Source organism: Orbicella faveolata, unplaced genomic scaffold (genome assembly GCF_042242905.1).
Source record: "Orbicella faveolata isolate gen_17 unplaced genomic scaffold, um_ofav_v1 contig_24, whole genome shotgun sequence".
Classification (NCBI taxonomy): Eukaryota; Metazoa; Cnidaria; class Anthozoa; order Scleractinia; family Merulinidae; genus Orbicella; species Orbicella faveolata.
In genome coordinates, this window is record NW_028301552.1 from 33,463,723 (window position 1) to 33,489,163 (window position 25,441).

Here is a 25,441-nt window from a genome sequence, read left to right on the forward strand (position 1 = left end):
CGTGAAAAGGTTGAAATATTTACAGATTGTTAGTATGGCTATAAGCAGTTGAAATGCTGGATTACTGATCTCGTGGTACTTCAACACTTCAGTGCACTGCATCGCTGAGCATTGTTCTTGGCTAAGACACCCTCTTTTCTGGAGGGACTAGATCAGACCAAGCTGAACTTACTACACAGTCCCAATTTCAAACTAAGAAAAGCGATGCTTACCTTTCAGCCCTTCCCGCCCGCCCCCAAAAAAGAAATTTTGCTATTAGTTTCCAAATATGACCCTGTTGTGCCGATCCTACCCCATGTGTGATAATATTGAGCGGGTTGAACACAAATGAGGGTATATTTACAAGCGTTACTGAATAATCACCAAAATATCGGAAAAGGAATTTCGGTTGAAAGGCAGATGAGACAGTAATATACCGGAAAATTCGCTCGGAAATCAAAGACTTCCTCCAGAGGTAGTTCTGATGGTTGTTACACAGTAGCGGGATTCGCCTTGTAGACTCTAACATTTCTTGAACATTCAACAATTTGACAAGAAGAAATTTACATAGTTTATCGATCGATTCTCCAGACAACCGTGATCAAAAATAAGTTTTCATTTACGACTATTCACGTAGATATATTTGTAGGGTGAAGATATTCTTTTGTGGTAACATATTAAAAACGTATTGACCAGTCTTAATTGATTAAACAATTTGAAATCGATAATAGGCGGAATTGTGAAACGGTCTAAAATGAAGATTGCGCAGCCAGTGCAGGAGAGGATTTAGATGGGTGTATTGCGTAGCTATCCACCCTTTCTTTGAAGGATTAAAAATGAAAACAAAAATGAAAAAATGAAAATTATGGCAGAAGTAAAGCCGCAAACACTCTACCTCATCGTAATTTCTAGTTTGTGGCACTGCTAGTATTTTTGTCATGCACCAATGACTTTGCAACCCCAAGATACCATTCCCCCCCCCGCCGTTGAAAAATCCTGGATCAGCCTATGCAGTTTTCAGCCAGAGCGCTAGATATGTTCACGACTGTAAGGGACGCTCCAGTTTGATTACAAAACTGGTTGACTACTAAAAGACAGATCTAAAAGTCGGACCGGATCGACACCGGATAAGTCTGGCGTAAAGAATGAAGAGGACTCGAGCTTCGTCTTCCATGTTCCCCCGAAAATTTGTTTTCAATTCTATAAAGCTAAGCCATTGTTTTCAATTGACAATTTTGACATTTAAACCAAGCAAACTGTAAATGAGTGCATGGATTTTGATGTCAATAAAATGAAAATATCCTCACTGAAAAGAAAATTTGCTCATAATGCTTGTTTGTTTTCTTAGTTTGCTGCACAATCTGTTAGTAACTGGACACCTGAAAACAACCACAGAAAATAGATATCTGGTACAAGGTCAAACAACTTCCCCTGTGAAAAAGAAGTTGATGCCAAGGATTCGGTAAAGATATACACTTAAGTTCCGGTTGCCACGGGCAGCCTAAGCTCATGAAACGAATTGGGGTACAATTGATGATTTATTTGAGTGTTGAGAGTGGGGCATAACTCTCTGAAATAAGCGGTAGAAATAAGCGCTTACTTGAGAATTTAATAGCCTCAATTCGTATGGGTAATAGTAATTGATCGTATCGTCAGTTTGGGTGTCTGTAATAGTAATTGATCAGAAAAGACGTAAACAGTGTGAGAACATCAGTGACACACTCACATAATGGCTTGTTTGCCACTTTTGTTATTCTTACCACATTTTGACGTCATCTGTGATCTAATATTAAACAGATGCACGGCAACATGGAATCACGAAGTAATGATTCTCGGTAAGCTACTATTATTATAGCTGAATAGCTTGCTAGTATTTATTTGTGCTTTTAATTCCATCAATAATAAACATTTAAGTTTTAGTTCAGCTTTTTCCGGCCCGAGAGTAGGCCTAAAATACCTTGACCATTTAACCCGGATAAGGCGGTAGAGCGGCATAAGTATTTGAAAGATAAGCTCGATATGAGCACAAAGCTGGGTCCCTTCCAGGGGTCACTAATGACGTGGAGGATCTTTATCCGCTTTCCAACGATATAAAAACATTTCCCGGTCAGGTTTCATCGCCAGCACGAAGTCCAGGACGGAGAATTAGGTTCTCAGCGGAACCGAGAACTACACGGCGTTTTATTTTGGTAAGCATTCGATTGGGCATGATACCACAGGCGGACCACTCTATGTGTTCGTGGATAATAATTGTTCATACTAAGGTATCTAAAAGATAGTAATGCTGCGGCACATTCTGTTGATAGTGACATATTTTACGCAGTGACTCATCTATCGGCGCGTTCCAAGACTTACATAACCTTCATCTCTTAAAACAGTGTCAAATCGTGGGGTGTAACTTAAAATCTGTCCTTGTATGTATCAACTTCATGCATAATGACGCATCGATGGCGAGGTGTGACAAGGGATCGAGACAAAAAATCACATGGTGATTTGAAGTGTGTTTGGACATAAAACGATACACATCAACCTTCCCTTTACCAGATCGCGAAAATCGAAAGATGTGGGAATTGTAGGAGCAGAAATCTAACTTATAAACTCTGTACTGGTACGCTTTAAATGTCTCTAGAATATTGACAGTGTCGAGGACGCGAACGTCGCGACGTGTGAAAATGCTTAAGTTTTAGCTTAAATTCATGTTTGGATGAAAAGGAATAAATGTAGATCGCAGCATATACGAAGTTAGCATGTTCTACGGTTTTCGTTTGTTTTAATTATTCTACAAGTTTTAGTAACGACGATTTTTCTTCATTTTCGACCAAGGAGGCGAGACTGCTAAGACTGATGACATACTAAGTTTAAAATTAAGATGTCACAATTATTCGTTCAGATTTACAACCTTGTTCTTAGCAGCATTAAGAACAAAAGCAAGAGTAGTGAAAGTCAAGCGATCTCCTTCACATCGTTTTACAAGTAAATCAGAGCAAACTTTCTCACTGGAATCCACGACGGCGAAAAGGACGACGGCTCGACGGTGTAACATCCTCGTGTTGTTCGTGGCACAATGCACCCTGGTAAAAAGTGGCGCAGTGATGTGATGAATTCGAGAATTCGTACCCCCTTCTACAGCTGTTTTAAGAAAGGTTGTCCTACGAAAGTGTAAAAGCGTACGCGACAATGTCGAGAGATATTCTGGGTAATGGTGACCAACAGTTGCTTGGTTGAGGCTAAAGGCATTTCATTATAAAGGAACACAGCACGAGCACGTATATTTATGCTTTTTCTTCTTGAAGCACTGTTAACCTCAAAAATGGAAAGCCAAACTATTACTGCCCATAATTGACATAATATCAATCGGCATTATCGCGTTAGCTTTTACGCTGGTGTGGGACAACCTTTGTCGAAACAGCTGTATATATTCTTCTTAAATCCTGATTATGTTGCTGCTCCCTCGCTACGCTCGCTCCGCAGCAATAAAACGAACAGAATCTATGAGAGTTATGAATAAAGCTCTGAAAATTGCATATCTAAAGTACATCTCGGTCTGAGTATCCCAATTAAGTTAAATGAAACGTCAATCGACTTATGTGTGGTGTTTTTTCGCTTTCCTAGACTGAAGCGTCTTTTTACGAAATTACTTTTAGCCGTAATTTCGCAAAAAGACGCTTCAGACGGCCCAGGAAGGCGAAAAAACACCACACGTGAGTCGATTAACGTTTCATTTAACTTTATTGGGATACTCAGACCGAGATGTAATTCAGATATGCAATTTTCAGAGCTTTATTCATAATTCTCATAGATTCTGTTCGTTTCATATAAACAATTATTGACCACGTACACATGCTGATAGAGTGATCCGCCTGTGATGATACATAACAACTTGAATTAAATTTTCGGCATTTATATTAAGAGGCTGAAGGAAGTCTGTCTTATTTGTCTCTACTTGTCTCTATTTTAGGTAGGCATTAACAGCTTTCTCTGTGTGGAAAGACTCGGCAAAGTGGCTACAGGATGCATTTGGAGTTCACCGTTTACGTTCTCATCACACTGCTGATGTTCAAGCCCGCTGCGAGCCAGAACTGTGACGTAGCAGACTGGTGGGCAAGCTTAGACAGACAAAAGTGGTCTGTGTGCCCCAAAATGAACACGTATCTTAGAGGATTCATGAGAAGTGCTAAGGCGCCGGGAGACGAAAGAGTGGGGCGCCTCGAAGAAGGACGATGCTGTGAAGCGGATGAACCTATATACGCCATTCAGCCTGCAGCTTGTTCAAACGCAAACTGGGCCTCTACATTGGATGGGTAGGTACACTGTATAGTCAGAAACTAGAAACGTTGCAATGAGCATCTGTAGAAAGCTCGTTGTTTAGAGGGGCCATGCTATATGCCATTTTACTCCTTTTGCTGAACATAAAATTGCCTTGAAACATACGGGAGGACAGTACACTTACAGTACATCAAAACTGGGCTTTTAATGTTTGACGATGTTTCAAGATGGCTCAAATCTAGCACATTACAGAGATCCTAGGTTCATCCCTAGTGTCTGTCAGGCGTTGAAAATCCAAAACCTTGCGGTGAACGAAATTACGCCCTCTTGCACTATGTGCGGAGATTTTTTGGTCAGACTGAGATATCCTCTACTTTCAAGCCAAAGTGCAAAAGAATTTTAAAAAGGTGGCGCATTAGAAGCCAAGTATACAAAGAGGACCTTTGTCGTTTCACACTTTTGAATGTCATGCGTGTTACTCTTCAAACTGGCTCTCACAAACTGATGGTGTGTTTTTCAGACTTGATGTCTGGGCGCTTTGCCCTGCTGGGTATTACCTGAATGGCCTCAGGCCGGGACGCGGTCACCCAGCATTCTTGTCGGATATTGAGGAGGGATAATGCTGCCGTCCCCAGAATCATCCCAATAGTTATGAAGACTGTTACGATGAAGATGTTACCAGTTCATTCGATTCATTCGGTTGGAGCGAATGTCAGCGGGCAGGTCATTACATGACCGGTTTCTATAAAGGCAACTGCAATGGTCTTTACTGCATTGACAAATTCAGATGCTGCAAGATGAAGAAAGGTAATTCTATTCTATCTGATTCACACTTGCATTAAGAATCACTTGTAAAGTAATACAATGCATTAGACATTTAAAATGTCTTCGTAAAAACTGTTGTTTTCACGTACTAGTTGCAATCAGTCAGTCAGTCTGACTGATTGTCAGTCGCGCTTTGTAGTCACGACCACTTTTATCTAATTACGCAAATTTTTTTTCAATTGACCCCCAAATTTTTCAGGAGAAACTTGCCTTCAGAATTCATTTCAGCCAAGTCTCTGAATGTTATTGTGAATTTTTATACTGACAAGGTGTCCCCACGCGGGATTTTCTTGTGGTTTTCCTTAGACGTCGTGGGAAACTTGATACGCGGGAAAATACGTGATACACGTGTGATCAAGTGAGTACATTTGTAAATTTGTCAATTTTCAACGATAAAATAATGCGTGACGCAATGTGAAGGTTCCCTCTCTACGAGGGATGATTACCGCCAAAATTAAGTTTGGGATTTTGTTATGCAGTTTGCAATGCGGTTTTTAATGTTTTCACTGGTGTTTTTGGTGTTACGAATTGTGTTTAACGTATTCTGGGGTTTATCCTCGGGAGAGCGAGACCATGGGTTATTTTTGTTTACTTTTCATTGCGACGGTGTTTACATTAGCCTGATTGAAGGATCTCTATCCCCAAAATATACTTTAGAAAAGTAACCGAAAAGAACTTAATTCGCTGTAGAATGTGCATTGCCTGTCAAAGATAGACTATATTTTTTTCGAGCTCAGGGAATTTTATTTCTGAATTCAAGTAGATATACTGACACATGTAACAGAAACAAGTGTCACGCCACACACCTACATTTACATGAAGGGTGCTGTTTCTCCTGTAAGGAAATTACTTTGAGTGCCTTCCAAGTTTGAAAATAAATTTAATAAGTTTGGAAAGTGACAAAATGTGGCAAAGTATACCTGACACACTTTGCTTTCAACTGTCGACTTCCGGCATAAAGCGTATCGGTTTTAGTAGATTTACTAGTACCTGTTAGAATTTATATAATTAATTTAACTCCTTAGCTGTGCAGATAAATATCTCTTAAGGTTTTTAGAGCTGAGAAACAAACAAATTGGAGTCACTGATACCATTACAGGATTCGAATCGGCTCCTTAAACAGCAGCTCATGGTCACAGAGTGCTACAGTTAGCTTAGACTGTCACGTACTTCAGAGGAATGTGATTATGAATATTTCATAGAGGCCAAAAACTTTTTTCGTCAGAAACATAGCACTATAATAGGGTTTTACTGTGACTACATGTTTGTCGACATGCAACGTTGCCCATTGGAGATATTTGCAATTTAAAAAGACTAATTTGTGGTTTCTTAAAATTGTTGCGTGACGTGGTTAGTTTTCAAATGTGCTAGATTGGCGAGAATAATTTCAAATCACTCCAACTTTGGACCTTTCATTGCTTAAGGTTTAAAGAATTGTTGGATAAAACAAGATGAAAATCCATCGCATTCTGTTAGTGTGAGAAATCTTTGTTGGAAGTGCAATTTTAGAGCTAATTTCGGGGTTTTATCCCTGAGATTTGATGTGTAAGCCCTAATACCCCAAGGATTGACCGGGAGCCCGAGCTACTTTGGACTCTTGAATAACTTAATGACCTTAATCATCTGTGAAAGTTTGAGAGAAATCGGCGAGATGGCACGTGTCACTTCTGCCTGGTCCTCTCGTGGACAGACTCTTAACAAATAGCAAACGAAACTACTCACGCGCGCATGGGAAAAAATATAGAACTCACGGCTCACAAGTCTAGTATATCGGCCACGGCAGCGATTAAAATAAATCGATAAACAGACTACTGGCACGAGCCTACCGCTGATAATAAACAATTAAAATAATAGGTACAAGCGCGGACTATTGACAACTATGCTCGATCGCGCACATCGCCTGTCTTCGTCATGGTCCTACTTCACTGAGGAGTGCGAACGACTGAAGTCTGTTTTCTCTAAACTGAAATATCCCAAGCACCTTGTTGACTCCACTGTCAAAACCTTCCTAAATTTAAAGGTCGCTGACCAGCCCTCATTACGGTCCAGATCTACAACAGAAAACACTACTCGGGTTGTCATACCCTTTAAAGACCAGGAGTCTGCTAATATCGTGAAGACACAGTTGAAAGATCTCAGTGTGAAGCTGCAGACCAGTGTTCAACCGGTGTTTACGAGCCGCAAGATTGCCCAGGAGTTCCCGACAAGCGAACCTAAGCCTCAGCTCATTGATCAACAATGCGTTGTGTATAACTTCAAGTGTGACCAGTGCGATGCTGGTTATGTCGGTTACACCCGTGGCCATCTGTTCGTACGCGTTGATGGACATAGAAGCAAGACCTCGTCAGTACGCAATCACTATGATAGTAGACACGCAGGCAGGATTCCGGATGACCTTCGCAATTGTTTTAGCGTGTTGAAAAAATGCCACAACAAGTTTGATTGTCTCATTAATGAGATGTTACTCATTAAACAATTACGACCGTGTTTAAATGTACAATCAGACTCAGTTCGCGCTAAAGTCTTTGTCTAACTTATGCAAATTAGAAACTCTGAACTCTTAGTTACCCTTGAAATCGCATATTTAATTAGTTTCCCTTGACAATGGCGCCAAGATGTCGCCGAAACGTCGGATTTATCTATCGTTAGTTTTTGCCTGTATATGTAAAACTACAATAAACTGGGTTATTAAACAATGCGTTAATAAACTGAATAATTGCAAATGCTTCAGTGGAAAGCGGCGACAGATCGGAGTCAGCGTTGACAGAGAGGGGACGCAAGACGTTCCAGGCTGGGACAGTTCTGACAGTTCAGTCAGTCAGTCAATCAATCAAGCAATAATCAAAAAGCAATACTTGGCCTGTGGTAAACTTAAAAAGTATTAAGAGGTACAAAACTTTCCCAATTCACTTAAGCAGTTGTCTTTCAGGTCTCAGATCAGGTGCTGTGCATGGCGGATGGGGTGACTTTGGAGCATGGAGCGAATGCAGTGTACCGTGTGGAGGCGGAATAAAGGAGCGAAGACGAACTTGCACCAATCCCCCTCCGGCAAATGGCGGCCAGTGTTGTGTTGGAGACAACATGGAGGCACAAAGCTGCAACACTGAGCCTTGCGAAGGAGAGGGAGGTAGCCTGTAAAGGTGACAAAGATATAATCACTAGTTTGTCATTTAAATAAAGTTTCTTATCTTATTTTAGGTTCTGTTTCAAGTGGTATCAGTAACGTAGATAAGTGCTGCATTGAAATTCGAAGGATGTGTAAAACTAAACAATAACTAGACAATCCGAAGAAAAACAAAAACGTTAAATTAGGACGGTCACTAAACAACGTGCAACCGCCACCGTGAGTGGGGTTTGGAGGAGAAGTATTTTGAGGATTTAAGGCCAAAAGGTTTTCACAATGCTCTGAACAAACTTAATTTGGACTCGCAATCAAAAATTCCTGGATCTGCGTGCCCCCACTGTTTAAGTGAACTAAGAAATTATTGTTACTTTCTGCCTTTAATTAGTAATCGCAATTGTTACACTTGGTGAACATTGCGATAATGTCCAAGAAATTAAGAATGGCTGGGAAATCCTAAAATAACCCCAGAAAACATTTAGATGTCCTCACCGACATTGCTTTGTTCACTAGCGTGTGAGTTACAACTAATAGAAACTTAATCTAAAGCTGACTTGATATATCATATCACCTACAATGGCCCGGGGAAGGTGCAAACTTGCCGGAGTATCAATTGTGTAAATGGAAGTTTAGACAAACGGTTAAGAGATGTTAAAACTGTTTCACCCAGATCAATGAAGGTTCACGATCAACTTCATTCTGGACACCTGCTAGAATATCACCCTTTGGACTGCGAACCCGAGGACAAGGCCTAGTAAAAAATGAATTTATATTTACCTTCGAATATCATAATTGTTTAGATCTGTTCAGTGCGCCTATTAGTCTCAGAAATTGCTCAGGCAAAATATGTAACGCCAGCGTTTAATTCCAAATGAAAATACAATAAATTAATCCGTGTTAAACAATTATCAGCTGTAGTTCTGAGTTTAGAAGCCTGCCTTGTACAAAGTACAATCCTGATTTAAGACAAACTTCTTCGCTGTTTTGGCGTTATCATTTACTCACAAACGTAGTGACTTTGACGAAAAGAACATAATGATAATGATAATGATGATGATGACGTTGTTGTTATTGTTGTTGTTGTTGTTGTTGTATCAAACAATAAAAGCGGTGATTAAACTGCTAATTTCTGGTATATTTGTTGTTGTTCTCGTACCTCCTTTTGTACCAATAGTGAAAACAAGTTCTATGTCAGGCTGGTTTTTAACAATATTTTTCCTCAACATTCCCGCTCTATGAGCACTGAAAGACTAACTGCTCCAGAGAGCTTATGTAATTTGGACATCATGGTTGGATAAAAAGTGCAAATAAAGTTTTGCGCATCTTGAAAAGTTTAGCGTAAATTTTTCAGTTAAGTTCGTCGTTTGTAAACCGTGTTGATCTTCTCCATCCTTGACCATCCTTGTTCCTTTATGGTTTATTATTATCTTCTTGGTGTTTTGCTATCTTAGTAAACTACTAGTTTCCTAGTTTCAGGTTTCATTCAATTTTAAGGTAATTCTCTACCCGGCCAAAAGACTCAAAATGACATGACTAATATTTATAAGCGAACCAAAAACTCCATGAGGAATTAAATTAGGAAAATCAACTAAAAAGAGGGTTTAAAGTTTGGCTTCCCTACATCAATGTCTTAGACGAATCACCCCTCACTTCCCTGAAAACAAATATCTGACACCTGTCGTGTCTTCAATTTCGTGGCGTACTTTCCTACCAAACGTTATCCATCCTACGAACACGTCCAGCGCAAACTAGCAGTCGTTACTTCTTTTTTCGTGTCAGCCATAAAACTCATGAGTCATGGAGTATACCGCAGAAACATTCTCGTAGGAATGGTATACCGCAAATTGCTGACAATAAGCTGCTCAACCCCCTCCCCCTCAGTTACAACCCTTCCGGCTATCAGCTCATCTGTCTGGTAAACAATTTCCCGGCCATGATTACCCCCTCCCCCTTCTCGTTTGCCAAAAATTATCTTATTAACAGTCCTGTGGGTGCTGCGATAGCATTGTGCTCCTGTATTCAAAGACGTTATATGGGCAAAGGCAAAGAACTGAGAGGGTTTGCAATCAGAAAGGCCGATGAGGGAGTTGAACAAATCAGATTCCGTCTGTATAAACATTTTGTCGCTCATCAAATCCTCTAGGTTGTTCCATGTCAGATTTATATTATCCAACATTTTCGTCACATTTTCTTTTCCTTTGTTGAGTGAATGACGCCCACTCGCCGCCGTATTCACAGTCCGTCTGTTTTCGCAGTCAAGTTACATTTAATACTCCGGCGAATGCATATGTGAAAAGACATTTTGTTACGGCTAGCGGAAAGGATGACATTACAATACAGATAAACCGAGCAATCTTGTCTGTTCATCCAAAACTATAAATAGAGCAGCATAACCACAATTTATGTAGTTGGCTGAGTAAAATTGACGTGCAACTTAAATGTTCGCGTGCCGTGTGGCAGACTGTAGGGAAATACAACACTAGTTTGATTCTCGTAGCACACATTTTTTATTCGTTCTGACTTAGAAGTTCTAGGCACAGCAGCTATCTCCCTTTGGATATTTTTTTAAGGTCACTTCTCAGAGGTATCTTTTACACGCAGAATATCAAGCGATATGCTTCTGTTCTGTACTATTTTTGTGTTTACCTTTGCTTATCTTTGCCAGTTGTCAACGCAGGAAGTTTTCTATCAGCGTCATTAGTTCGCTTCATCACTCGGTTAATGTTAATTGGAAAATATCACTTTCGCAGTGACGTCTTAAGGGCAATTAACACGATTATACAAAACAACAACTTCGCAAATTACACGGATAAGGGCTTATCACGTCACTAGGAAGGCGATATTTCCTGATGAAGTGAATTAACAGCCGGGCAACGGGGTAAGATCTTCGATGACATGGAAAACACCCGGAAAACCAACACTAATATTAGTTCGTAACTTCCTAAGGAAGTTCCAAAATCTTGCACGACGGTCTCAAGACTTCCTCTGCGGAAAATGAGTTTCTTATCTACCGTTTCCAATTGATAAGAGAGTAAATAAATTGCGTTATCTTTCGGCCCCCACTCTGACTTATATGGCTGCTGAAATTTTCCTCTCCAACAGCATTTAATTAATAGCATTTGACCCGCTGGCAGAAACAAAACATGCCTGAGCTATGACTCTTGCAATTTGCCTTTCAGTTATCATCCTCTGCAATCAAGCTCATTATTTTTTTATTTTTTATTTTTCGAGGATTACTTTGAGCTTCTCCGTAACTACATCACGTAATCTTGCCTGACAGGCGTCTAACCCGAGGGCGGAGAGCATCGGAATTTTATTAGCATCAGTTAAATTTGATCTGAGATGCGAATAACACCCGTCACAGTTTTACGTGATGGAATTTTTTCCGGCTTTTCAAAGCAATAAACGGAGATCTTCCCCATGTTTAGTCAGTATCAATTAGTTTCTTTCAGAGATAGCTCGAACTGAAAGCAACGGGAACCCAGCGCAACTTAGAACATACAGTGCACTTTTTTGGTATGTATTTGTTCGCACACAGTTCGGTTAAAACGTCTTGTTTTATACTATTTACAGTTACATTTTACTTTGTCGTTTGACTTTCTACATAAGCATAAAATAACAATTCAAACGTCTGCAGTTTCTAGTTTATATTTTGAAACCCGAGTGTTTACTGGTCGTAGCTTGATCGCGAACTGAACGAAGGAAATTGAGGGGAAATCGAACTTCAGACCAAATGATAAACAATTTCCGTTATTAAGTGGTGTATCCCGGACTACTTTAGTATCAAGTAAAAAATAATCATTGCTGCTCAGAAAATTATTTCCAAAGCAAGAAATATAAAAGCCGCTTCGAATAATTTCATGCTTGATTCTCGAATATTGACAAACGTCAGTTCCAACAACCCCATGAATCAGCCCCTGTGAGCACCTTGTTTCAGCGCGAAAACAGAAGGTTCCGTTCTGCCTCAACTCAGTGATTCGATTTTATATAAGATAGTTCTTCGTCCTTAGGTCTAAAAGATACTGTGTCGAAATTATGCTGTGATTTCGCCTGTCTTTACCACAGTGCGCGCTTCCAAACCGCGGTTCCTATTGCGTTCCCAATATATCTTTTTACTACAAATCCTCTATTTGTTTATTTATTTATTTATTTATTTATTTATTTATTTATTTATTTTTATTAATTCATTTATGTATTTACTTAAAGTAACGTAGGCTTTCGAAATATAATTTTAAGCAAAGCTCTTGGCTTGGGCTTTCCTGAGGAAAGCATGCGGCTGCTGTACACATGCAGGCTAATTGAAGGCGAACTCTTTGTGCAATTTACTCTCACTGTTTGTTGTCCTTCTCTTTATACAGTACCGTTATTCCTGGTTTTGTATATATCCCATTGCGAAACCTTTCTCCGAACGACGGGCTTCCGGTAAATGATCATTAACAACTAAACGGGCAAATTTGTGCCTGTCTATTCCGTCGCGTTCCCTCTAGAAAGAAGGAACAATTTAAAGCAAATGTTTATGAGGTACATAATGTGGAATTTCATAGTTTCTTAAATTATTTTTTCCGGTATCGACGTTTCAGGTTGCTGGCGTAGCTGGAAATTATGGCGTCTTCCTGGATGCAGTTTTGTCTCATCATTGCTTTCATAATCTTTGCTGAATGTATAATCAATGGAGTTGGATTTCCAGTTGTAAGTTTGCAATATTTTTATTAGTTCATTATTCCCAACGGGAAATCCGAGCTGGCAAAATTAGGCGCCGGCATTTCTCACTCCTTTAGGGGCCGATTGCTGTTAAGTTGAACAGAGTTTTCTACTGTGTAAGTTTTGGGAAGATAGAGACTTATCGTGATCGACTTCATAAAGCAAGGACCGAAAATATAAACAGAAAGTTTAACTGAAAAATTATAATACTTCGATACAATTTTCCGGATAACTTAATTTTGCCCAGATCAACAGATTTCTTAGTGTACACAGAGGGAAAAAGTTAATTTCTCGAGTTTTAAAAACTTTCGATATCTGGCAAGTTTACATCATTCAAACTCGGCTAGCCTAGATCTTCTGCAGTTTCCTCGAGGTTCCTTATTTGTTTTGATTTTTTTCGTTAACTCTCGCAGGCTGAGGAGGAAAATGCATATGAGAAAGTCATAGTTTGCCAATTTGGAATGGTTAGTAATAAGGACTATCAATTTCAACGGAACCGTAGGTACAATAGTACATGGCGTCTTCCTGCAAGCAGTTTTGTGTCACCAGTTTTCATAATCTTTGCCAAATCGGTGTAATCATTTGAGTTGGATTTCCAGTTGAGACCTTTGTACGTTTGCAAAATTTTTACTAGTTAATTATCCCGCCCCAATGGGAGGTCCAAGCAAAATTTAGCGCCTGGATTTCTCTCTCCTTAAGGGGGCGACTGTTTTTTAAAAGAAGGACCAAAAATGTAAACAAAATGTTTTAAGAATATGTATAATTTAGATATTTTGGACTTTGTATCGTTTTGAACTTGCAACAAGCCTTTGAGAAAGACTGATTATCTAACACTCAATGTCCCGTTTAGTCGCACAGAATCTTTTAAGAACTCATATTTTATACGGGTTTGTCGCTCATAGAATGAACTACCTCTTAACATCAGGGAGTCTAACACCTTGTCAGTCTTCCCCAATAAATTGTTTGCTTATTTTTACGATAAGTTCAGTGCTAATTTTTTATCGTGATTATTTTATTTTTTAATATGAGTTTAGAGTACTTTTTAACCAGGTATACAACCATTCAATGATACAGTAAGGCGGCTTATATGAAGGAATCTTGTATTCTGTTTTAAGCTGTCCTCATTGGATTGACTTGTTCAATGTAATGTAATTTGGAATTTGTATTAAAGATTAAAGATTAAAAAACCTCACTGAAAAGTTACAACGCTGAAAAACATTTCACGCCCGTATTTCACTAAGCTTAATTCGATCTGCCTAGACTACCAGACTTCTTAGTTTACTGAGAGACAAAAAAAAACTCAAATTCTTGAGTTTTAAAGCACCGTTTTAAACTTTTTATATCTTCGATAAGTTTACATTATTCAAACCCGGCTAGCCTAAATCCGTTTGCGGCTTTTCCAAGTTTACAAAATTTTTCTGATTGATTTATTCTTTAACTCCCGCAGCCTGAGGAGCACGACGGAAATAAGGCATCTGCTTGCGCTGAGGTTTGTAACTATAAGAACTATCAGTAAACCGAAGGCATTGGTACAATAAACAAATTAAATCCACATTTTTTTTGCCCCTCACTGTGCTTCTGGTGATGCAGTGATGCATAAAAACGAGAGACTGTGTTTCATCACATTTGCGAACACAGAGAAGAGAGTGAGCGTCGTGCTTTTAACAAATTTAAAGGTGTTTGTACAAATGTCTGAGTGAAACACTGGCTTGAGTGTTTGATATATCTTGTTAATCGAAAATGAACAGTGGAAAAACTAAAAACTTAAAATTTAATTGTGATAAGTAAAGAACTCCCAGCGTTGAAGTGGAATCTCCTGTTTTAGGTTTCCTTGCGTTGTTGGTGAGAAATAGAAGCCATGCGAAAAACCATCTTCTTGTTTTATTTTTGTTTTTTTATATTTTTATTTTTACCGCAGACAATTTTTTCCGTGCCAGTTGATAAACTAACAAAGCATTTTTCTTCTAGATGCTGACAAAATTCAAGTCGAAGGTTAACGAACTCACTCAGGAAATGGAAATACTCATAAAAGTAAGGATCACAAGATTGTCTTTTTTATTAGGTAAACTGATCTGTGCTTACAGTTCCGCTCTCTTGAAGCACGGAGAACAACAGCAGGTTTCTCGCAAATCAATGTTGTACTCAAAATGTCTGCTGCCAGGATTTCAAGCTCTTAGAAATACAGCCAAGGTATTGAGCAAAAAAATGACAAAATAAGCTACTTCAAATCGTAATTGAATTTCAACTAACCATTTTAGGAAGAGAAGGAGCCGGGGTTACAGGCTGCATATAACAACACACAGATATGTTTTAGTTTAGTTTGTAAGTGTACCGACTCATGCATGGTGTGCTTTAATTTCTGTGACCGGCTTGATTATATTTCAACACGATTTTTTAGGTTGAAGAAGACGAACTCGGGTCTGGCATTTACAGCACGCAGGTATGTATATGATTTACCGAATGACTTACTCAAAATGGAGGCCGCATTGGCCTCATGGTTAGCGCGCTGGACTCCTGATCTAGCGGTATACTGGGTTCGAGCCCTGGCCGCTGACATTTTGTTGTGTTCTTGTGTAAGACAATTTACTCTCACAGTGCGTCTCTCCACACAAGTTTATAAATGGGTACCGGGGAACTTAATGCTGGGGGTAGCCCTGCGATGGATTAGCATCCCATCCAGGGGAGAGCAGAAATACTCCTAGTTGCTAAGTGCTACAGAAGCCGGGATAAGCTTCGGCCATATGGGTCACTAGGTCCGAGGCAGACTTTAGCCTTACCTCACTCGAAGTCTGATCATTTGTTTAGTCGCTAACACTAAAAAAATGAACGCTTAAACACAATGATCAAAATATTCTTATCCGCATGTCAGTAGCTATTTGTATCTGTTTCTCAGTGATACTGTCTCACAAATATACCTGCCTTCTAGGAGCTAACAGAGATGAAGTCGAGGCTTATAGACGTCACTCAAACATTGGAAACTCTCACAAATGTAAGCAGAAATCCAATAAAAAGTAATGAACGTCAATGCCGGGTTTTGGTTTACACATAATCTAGCGAAGATTTTAGCGAAATTTTAAAAGGGTTAAAAATGACGAATAGAGAAAATTGACAAATATTAAAAAAATTTCATTTCTCTTTCTAGAATGAAATGGAGGGATCTGGCTCCGCCTCTGGCAACATCCCGTCTCAGGTATACTTTTCAATTAGTCTGAAAACATTCATAAACCCTCAACGTATTTTACGGGATAGCTTATACCATTATTGAAACTAAAATACTAATCCTAAAATAAATTACCAAGGTGCGGCATTTTGAAAATGACAGGAAGCAATTAAGAGTGAATGCCTATAAAAATGGACCTAAATCACCTATCAATGGCACAAGTCGAAAAATTGATTTCGCTTGTATTTTGTCCATAGATAGGTCTTAGTAAGAATAGAAACGGACCATGGTTAGTTTCTGCTAATACAGCATTCTTTGGTAGAAATACGCCAAAAACGATTTCGACCCGACTGGGCTCAAAATCTACTTCCGGTTTTGCTGAATTTTCCGAATATTTGATTGCTTCGCGCTCCGCAGAACAACTACTTGAGAATCTTTCAATGGATTTTATATTCAGTTCAGGTCTTCGTGGTATGAGTGAGCGAAAAATAAAATAAATCAAAGTTAGTTTTGAGCCCGAAAAGAGATAAAACTGACACGCAAAATTTTACTGTATGTCGCAAGAGAATTATTGCATAAAAACATCGCCATATTTTTCTATGGGCTATAACTTTAAATACCATAAAAACACTTTCTACGGGTTAAATATACACCCACCTGTTAGGATATCAAAAAATATCTCTGGGCAAATGGTTTCAAGTCGCCCGCCTTGGCCTGTGTTTCTCATAGATTTTGCCCAAAATCCGGCGTTGGAATGTAAGCAATTGCGTGACGCGGACAGCCACTCTCGAGTAAAATATTCGTTTCCAGCAATCCGATGAAAGCAATTTTTGAAACGTTGTGTGGATAAAATAATGGAAAATGTTTTTTTTTTTTTGTTTTTTGTTTAAGTTAGTATAAATATATATGTTTTTTCATTTGCATTGTAACACCCACGACATCCGTGATAAAGAACGTTACTACAGTACTCCAGGAAATGATTTTAACACTTGTTTATTCTATTGATTTCATTGGTAACTTACAATACGGTGGCAGTTTTAGAGATACACGTAACCAATCCTCTATGGTTTAGTATGGCAATTGAATCATTGACTGACAAATAAAGTCAAGTAGAAATACCATACTTTCTATAAACTACTAACTGCGTGACGGCATCTCAGCTCTTCTAGCTGTGTAGAAAATTTGTACCTACACAATATGCTCAAACTCAGCTAGAAAACCCGGAATTTCTTGAATTGAATTACCCGAGGAAGAAATTGCGTTTAAGTTTCAATCATACTGGGAGAAAAATCCATCTTTTCTACTTTGGTTGTTTGATCAATTAACTGAAATTTGCAGATCATAACACTGGTAGACAAATAAACATTACAGTAGACGATCTAGGACTAGGTTTACACTAAAGGAGTTCCCAGATTCATCAGTTTTAGAGTATTCGGATTAGTAGGGGTTTACAGTGAAAGGATATTCGGATTCTTAACCGTTTATACACGACGATAACTCCGGGAACATTCATGATGGAATGGTTAACAAGCAGTTTGTTGCCTCGACAACGAGAAACAAAATGCCTCCGAAAATAAGGCTAGGGGTAGGTTGAGACAGTCTGAAGTTTTCTCTCAACTCGCTGACCACGGTACAGTTGTCCATCATGTCAGGTCCCTCCAGGTATTTATTTAGGGTTTAGGGTCGAAAACCGTCGAGGTTTTCGATCGTGCCATCGTCGTCATCTTCGCAGTAAAGTATAAATTGGGTTTCTGAGGAGTATGGTATTACCAGGAGCCATAATCGGGGACGGAGACCGTAAGTCTTGGGACCCGCGCGCACCTATGATATGGGACAATTTTTCTATTTTTAGCACAGGGAGCCCTCACATCCGTTTAGAACATGAATAAAAGATGAACCTACCTTTATCGCGCGTGTTTTGTGTTTTGTGGCGGCCATTTTGAATTTTTAATACGCGCGCGGTGTGCTAGTGCGAGGTCTGGAGCCGAAATTACGGAAGTCTGGGACGGGCGGGAAAATTCGCAAATTCTCGGGGGTAGCCGATCGCTCACCGAGGATAATAAAGTGACAAGGGATGAAACTTCTGACTAGCTTTCGTCGTATGTCTCTGCCAGTTGGGGGGAACGGAAATAGGATGTGAAAGAGAGACCGGAAGTCAAAATGCGGGTTTCGTGACGTGCGTTCAAAGTGTTGCAATATGGCGGACCAATGGCCTCCTCTTAATGTTGCAAATGTTTTGAAAAATAATTCAGCCAGCGCTGTGGAATGTGAAGGAATCAACATTGAGTCGAGAAACAAACTTAAAATAACGGAATGGTGAGTACAAAAGTTCAAGAGGCTTAGTTCGCTACTCGAATTTTAATGAAGATCGATGGTGTACGCGTCAGTCAGGTAGTGAAAAAATTTTTTCTCGACTTAAACTAGGCTGGTTGAAAACTACAGTGAGGCGAATGAAAGAAATTATGTGCCCTGTGCGGAGTTGTACGAAAGATATTTGGCGAATGGTTGGCAGGCGAAAGAAAACTGCCCGGATTTGAAGCCAGTAGATGCGAGTGCATTTGGTCGTGTAATTAGAAAGATCTTCCCAAATGTCACGAAAACCAAACGAAGAACTGAACGAGGGAAGCCAGCTACTCGTGTCTATCTTGGGCTAAAGAAGAATAATTATCCCCTTGTCTGCGATGTCGCGTCTTCTACTATTCATGGTGTCACTCTAGGAAAACAACAGAGACTGCTTACAGTCTATTTTCGGCAGCGAGAGCCGATGACAACACTGTAACGCAGGAATTGTCACGTAAACGAATTTCCGTGGAACCGACATCTAGGAGCTCTCTCTACTTCTGAACATGGTGAACTAAAAGTATTTTGAAAAAAGCAGTGCCTTTTCCGGTGAAGATCTACTAAGACGCTGTGGTTTGCCTCGAACATTAAATGTGACCAAGGCATGATGTCGCGAACTCGTGGCTTTTCCTCCAGAGCGCTTTGTATTCCATGCCCAGTGTTAACAAAGAGAGATGTGAGATCCACAGGTAGCTTAGCACTTCTCAATCGGCATATCGTGGTTTTTAATGGCAAAGTTGTTTTGATTTACAAAAATTAAAATTAAAACAATTTGGACTCCTGGTCATAAATATTAGTTGACCTTGTATGTTCTACGGCCGCGGTGACCTTGACCTCAGGTCACGGCTTAGTATTCAGCGTAAAAAGAGGGTTGTGTTTGAGATCTACATGTACATGTTTATAGCACTCGTGAATCACCTAACAGATTTAAATCGACATATCGTAATTTGGACTGGCTACGTTTTATGGCTTCACAAGCATTTAAATAGAAATCGGACTAAGAGTAGAGTGGAATAAAGAGCCATTTCATGTCAGATGATTTGGCGCGCGGTACAGTGAAAAAAAAAATGATTCGGATTTACTCCAGTACAAGAAAATTGCACGGAAAAGTCGGCCCAATCTAGTTAATCCAAGGAAAAATGGAATATGAAGTCACTAAAGCAAGAAGCTGAATGAAAATGTTTGAGTTAAAAATTCTACACTAAATGTGTATTGCAAAAAAGAAGCTTTGATGGTTTAGCGGGTTTCATCCATCATGACGTGCACATTGTATGAAAATGTTTGATCATTGGGAAAGCCGACAGACCGGCTTAAGATTCCTCCTTAACTTCAACTGTTTCAATGATCTGTTTTCAGAGCCCATATTCAGCCGGATAATTTGTGATCAATTTAACTTTAGATATTGTGCTTCAATGACATAACGAAATTAAGGAATAATTTTGCAGCAAATGCAAAAGTGACCCCAACTATAACAGCCGCACACAAACAATTAAAAGCGACGCGCTGTTTTTCAGCATAAACACACAGTAGGATTTCAGTCTAGCCTTTTGATCAGGACAGTTTACCAGGCTCTTTTCACCGATTATACTTCATAAAAAAATTGTTGAAATTCTACAATAATACGAATTTCCTGCATTGCATTGTTACGTTCGTGTACCAGCAGCGTGCACCCATATATTCAAACATATCAGTTATTTCTCTGAAACCAACACACACACACACACACACACACACACACACACACACACACACACACACACACACACACACACAAAAGCAGCCAGATAAACATGAAACACACAACATACCTCTTTAGGTTCGTGGCAGTCACCAATTCCCGCAAATGAATGGATTGTTTTGGCTTTGTTTTTTAAAACCTTCGCTGCACGTCCAGTCGTGCTTGTTACGCAAACCGTTTTCTCTGTACGCTCACAAATTTGCTTCATGAGGAAGGACTTCCCACTACCGGCGGCCCCAGCAATAAAAGTATTGTGGCCAGCCAAAACGACATCCAGCACTTTCCTTTGACAGTCAGTCAAACCGCTAGAGGCAAACGAACAGCAACATAATTTTTAAGCTGTTCTGAATCGCAGTACCGAAAAGGTCGCCAATTAACGTGAATCTCGCCGTCTCAAATCACAAAATTACCTTAGAGTTGATTGACATTGGCAAAATCTTCTCCTACTATTAATACTTACCTCATGTTGTCAGGTGGAAGAAATTTCCTAACATAACAATCATGAAATTCCTGAATTCTTCCAAATAAATGAGAACTCTTTCGAACTCTTCCCGCCAGTGTGGCGTCATAAATCGGGAATATCTGGCCCTGGCCTTGTGGCAGCATTCTATTTCCGGAATAAAATCATCCAACTTCCGGAATTAGAACTGACCAATCAGAACAAGCGACACTATCACTTCCGCTTCGATTCTGTCAATCAACGTTTCGCATTTCTCACTTCCGTGACCCCCAACTGGCAGAAACATAGTGCGAAAGCGAGTTGTTTAAAACAACGCCAAAATATCGCAGACCTTCTAGATGTTTGGACTAAATGAGCGTAGATATATTTAGTTTAATGCTTCTTCTTCCCACAGAGTAATTTTCGTTAAATTACGAAGTAAATTTCTCCTCGAACTAATGCAAATTTAGAACGCTATCATTTCAGTTTCATCCCTTGTCATTTACTTAGAGCTCCGAGCAGGCTCCGATCGATTTTCCGTAATTTCGGTTCCAGACCTCGCACTAGCATACCGCGCGCGTATTAAAAATTCAAAATGGCCGCCACAAAACACAAAACACGCGCGATAAAGGTAGGTTCATCTTTTATTCATGCTCTAAACGGATGCGAGGGCTCCCTGTGTTTTTAGAACAAATTGCGCCATCCTGACGTCATATATCCGCGCGGATCCGCGCACGTGTCGGGGGCTCTCGCGCGGATGTTGTCACGTTGAGTGATCAAATGGTGAGAGCTGCGAGATTCTCTTGCAGATTTTTTCACAGCGATGGCAGGGAATAAGGCAGGGAATAAGAACCAGGACTCTTAAATGTAGTTTTATACTCTGAGCTAATGGAAAAGGTGAGTTTTTTTTTTTTTTTTCGCGCTGTGAATTAATAATATCTGCTCGCGCTAGTTGTACGCGTCAGTTTTTCGTTTGTTCTGTGAAGAAAAGTTATGTAAGAAAACTCTTTACTCTGGTATCGAGTTTATTTGTGAGTTTCCCCAAAAATGCTTAATCATAACCAAACCCTGTTTTTGATAGTTTCTTATGGTTTCTGTTTGTTTGGCGAGTTTGCAAAAGTTTTTGAAAGGAAAGTCTGACGCGTACATTCAGTAGCTCATTTGCATTGTGCAGCGCGCGCTCTTTCAAGTCCGAGTCGTTGTTTTCAATTGTCAACAAACCTTGACAAAGATTTATTTCGTGGTCTTTTGTGCCGAGACGCTGCAACAGTTTTCACGAACGCCAAAAGGCCACTAATATCATGTGTGTTTCTTTGACATAGTGAAATTTTACGCGGCGAAAATAAAAGAAACAAGGAAAATTGATAACTCAACCAAAAAAAAATCAAAATGGTTATTCGAGTTGATTAAAGAAAGCGTCGTCGTAATTTTGCTGATTGTTTCTGCTGTGTTCACATATTTTCAGCTAAGCTTTTAATATGTTCTCAAACATTTATCAACCTTAAACATATTTAAAAACTAGAGATATTATATGAGTTCGATGTACGTTTTCACAAAAGTGGGAAGTCCAATTTGTCATGTTTTACTGACTGTACAAAACACGCATCGGCGGGCGCTCTTATTCATCGACAATAGACAATTATTTTTACACAAACAAAACTGAGCAGCATCTACAGACATAAACTTTATTGTCGCTTATTGGACCTTGATAAAACATGAAGCGTTGCTTACAATTCAGGCGAAACTCAAACTTGCAATTACTTTTTTTTGTTTTACTTTTCGGTCGAGATAGACTCTGGCGAAATCCTCGCAAGCCTGTGGCAAGAGGAGGGAAACTTTGAAGTCCGGAAACGCTGCTATATCCAAACATACAACTAGTTTTTTGCTGTGGTTTCGAAGAGCTGTTAATCTTCAACATATGTGAAACTTAGAGTGGAGTAATGTACAGCTCATGTAAAAGAAGCATCCGTCGGAACACAACTTGGTCAGCGATACCATATCTAAGCTTAAAGCGGAACATACCTAAATTCGATACTGCCTTACTTCACTCAAACTGGAGCAGCTTACGACGAAAATACTTAAGCAAAATTCCAACAGACCAAAACGCGTTGAGTTGTGGGCCAAAAACATGACAAAATTTCGGGAATTTCGGACGCCATTCCCCCCGCGCGACATCCGCAAAAATCCTCGCAGCATGTACGCGCGTGTGCCTCAGGCGATGGCGCAATTTGTTCTAAAAATAGAATTATTGTCCCATATCATGGGGACAACCGCAATACTAGAAATGGCGCGCGCTTACGGTCTCCGTCCCCGATTATGGCTCCTGGTATTACCCATTATAAAAGTGATTACCTACACCTGAAACAGCACGAGGCAATCACCCAGCGACCGCCATCAAATGGTCGTCAATGTGCCTACGACTCGACTACGACTGGATTGTGTAATCCGCCATTTTCGTTCCACCGCAAACTCAAAAGATCACAGGCGGAAAAATATCCAGATTCGAGAGAAAATCGTTCACACGACAAAACTCTCCGAATTCAAAAGTTTTCGGTTTCAAAGTTCCCACTTTAAATTCCGGATTCAAAATCTCCGGAGACACGACCAAACCGGGGAGTTTTTATTTCGGATTCGTCCACTTTTGTGTAAACGGCAAAATGAATCCGGCACTAAAACGTTCCGGATTTATCACGAATCCGGAACAATTTCCTCTTGTGTAAACCTACAATCCTGGCCATAAGTTGTTGGGACACCTCCCCTTTTTGCGCGCTAAAACCAACGATCTCAACTACTTCCTTAACGTTTTAGAACAAAAGATGAATAGAAGCAAGTACAATTGACTCCCCCTCTCCCCTAGCAAGGTTGCTCGAAAATGAAGCTATTCTGAAGACTAGATCGGATGTGGGAAAAAAGGAAAAAGGGACAATAGAAAGTGGTTAGACAGTTGTGTTGGAACCAAACGCGATGGCTGAAAAATCGCTGTTATTGGAATAAGACGTGAATATCTATCTTATCGTCTCTTTAGTTCGAGAATACTGTTCTAGGAGGCGAACAATTCTTAAAACGTGGCTATTCTGAAGCTATTGTCAAGGATTTTTTTCTTCAAGATTTTTATCAACACTGACAGGGGGAGGGGAGGGGTAGGCGGGCTTGCGAGGTTTTGGTCTTAAAAGAGGCTGCCTGTGAAGTCATCTGCCGTAACTGTCCCAACACTTTTGACCAGGTCGGTCACAGAGGAGCGAATTTCAATGAAATATATATATAATTTGATTAAGCAATTAGCCAAAAATAGGTTGGCCGCCAAAACAGTTTAGGGTTTAGCCTAACGCTAACCTTAAGTTTTAAGACTGAAGAAAAAAAGAAAAAAAAGCATTGAGCATTTCAGTTGTTTGAAACAGAAACATTCGCGCACAATCAACTATATGTATCTGCGGTTTGTTGGAAACGAATTATGTATTCAGGGTTATCGCCAGCGTCACGCAATTGTTTACATTCTCACGGCGGTACAGGGAAAAATTTATGAGAAGCACAGGCCAAGGCGGGCGACTTAAAACCATTTGCCCAGGGATATTTTTTGATTTTCAAACAGGTGGGTGTAAAGTTAACCTGTATAAAGTGTTTTTATGGCATTTAAAGTTATAGCCCATAGAAAAATATGGCGATATTTTAGTGCTATAATTCGTTTGAAACACATCGTAATATTTTGCGTTTGTGTTCGATCTCGTTTCGGGGTCAAACGAAACCTCGATTTATTTTATTTTTCACTCAGTCATACCATGACGACCTGAGCTGAATGTAAAGACCATTGAAAGATTCTCAAGTAGCTGTTCTGCGGAGCGCGAAGCAATCAAATATTCGGAAAATTCAGCAAAACCGGAAGTAGCTTTTGAGCCCAATCGGAAAAAAATCGTTTTTCGCAAATTTCTCCCCAAAAAAGCTGCATTAGCAGAAACTAACTATGCTCCGTTTGTTTACTAGCTAGGGCCAATCTATGGGCAAAAAATGAGCAAAATCGATTTTTCGACTTGTGCCGTTGTTTGGTCCATAGTTATGGGCACTGGCTCTTAAGGTTATTCATTCGTTCTTTCGTTCGTTCGTTCTTTGGTTCGTTCTTTCGTTCGTTCGTTCGTTCGTTCGTTCTTTCGTTCTTTCGTTCCTTCTTTTGTTCATTTGTTCTTTCCTTCGTTCGTTTGTTCGTTCGTTCGTTCGTTCTTTCGTTCGTTCTTTCGTCCGTTCTTTCTTTCATTTGTTCGTTCAGGCATTCGTTTGTTTGTTCGTTCATTCATTTCTTCATTTGTTAATCCTTTCTTTCATTCATTCACTCTTTCTTCGCGTAGCAGTAGTATGTTTCATGTTTTAAGCAGCCTTATGCCTTGTCTATTTAAGTAGCAGATACTGATGATGATGATAAAAACATTGAGTAAATCTTTATTTAATGCCATCTTATTGTTTTTAGGAAGAAAATGATGAAGGCTCAGCATCCTATTGCAACCCACAGGTTTGATAAAATCTTATCGTTGTTTATTTTTTAAAACAATGGCAAACCTATCGGCGAAACACTAGCTAAAATGCACAGCCGTAACAAAAACATTCTGATCTGCCTCGGGGTCCTACCCACTTGCAGTTTTCAGGTCTAGTCTGTTAATGCGTTGCTTGTGAAAACCAGGTTTATTATTTACTTACTGACTGAGTTCGTATTTCTACGTACAGCGTTTTGTAAAAAAAAGCTATGGTTCGCTCTTCACATATAACGAAGAACGAACTGGCAACCACTGCAGGAACTGACAAAAAGAACATTTCTTTCAGGTTATTTCAATGGCAGAGACATAGCTTAGATCGCTGAATCTAGAAGTGCAGGCAGTCATAAATGTA

The 25,441-nt window shown here is 39.7% G+C and overlaps 2 protein-coding genes across 6 annotated transcripts; both read left to right on the plus strand.

Annotated features, from left to right (window-relative positions):
* The first annotated feature begins 2,054 nt into the window (after positions 1-2,054).
* On the plus strand, positions 2,055-25,439 carry LOC110056110 (uncharacterized). Of its 5 annotated transcripts, XM_089290977.1 has the most exons (13): positions 2,055-2,168; positions 3,938-4,280; positions 4,766-5,052; positions 8,000-8,210; positions 12,772-12,880; positions 13,306-13,356; positions 14,340-14,381; positions 14,861-14,923; positions 15,291-15,332; positions 15,819-15,881; positions 16,035-16,082; positions 25,026-25,067; positions 25,376-25,439. In XM_089290977.1, the coding sequence occupies exons 5-13, from the start codon at positions 12,794-12,796 to the stop codon at positions 25,397-25,399; spliced, it is 462 nt and encodes a 153-aa protein (XP_089147103.1). In that variant the 5' UTR covers positions 2,055-2,168; positions 3,938-4,280; positions 4,766-5,052; positions 8,000-8,210; positions 12,772-12,793; the 3' UTR covers positions 25,400-25,439. The 5 variants fall into 5 exon arrangements, 4 of the variants coding, with proteins under 4 accessions (XP_089147103.1, XP_089147104.1, XP_020618207.2 ...); XM_089290978.1 differs by lacking the exon at positions 13,306-13,356; XM_020762548.2 differs by lacking the exons at positions 2,055-2,168; positions 3,938-4,280; positions 4,766-5,052; positions 8,000-8,210 and adding an exon at positions 11,386-11,707.
* On the plus strand, positions 16,090-19,617 carry LOC149111368 (uncharacterized). The gene is made up of 2 exons (XM_089290976.1): positions 16,090-18,368; positions 18,477-19,617. Exons 1-2 carry the CDS (start codon positions 18,250-18,252, stop codon positions 18,829-18,831), a joined length of 474 nt encoding a protein of 157 aa, XP_089147102.1. The 5' UTR covers positions 16,090-18,249; the 3' UTR covers positions 18,832-19,617.
* Positions 25,440-25,441: the final 2 nt, after the last annotated feature.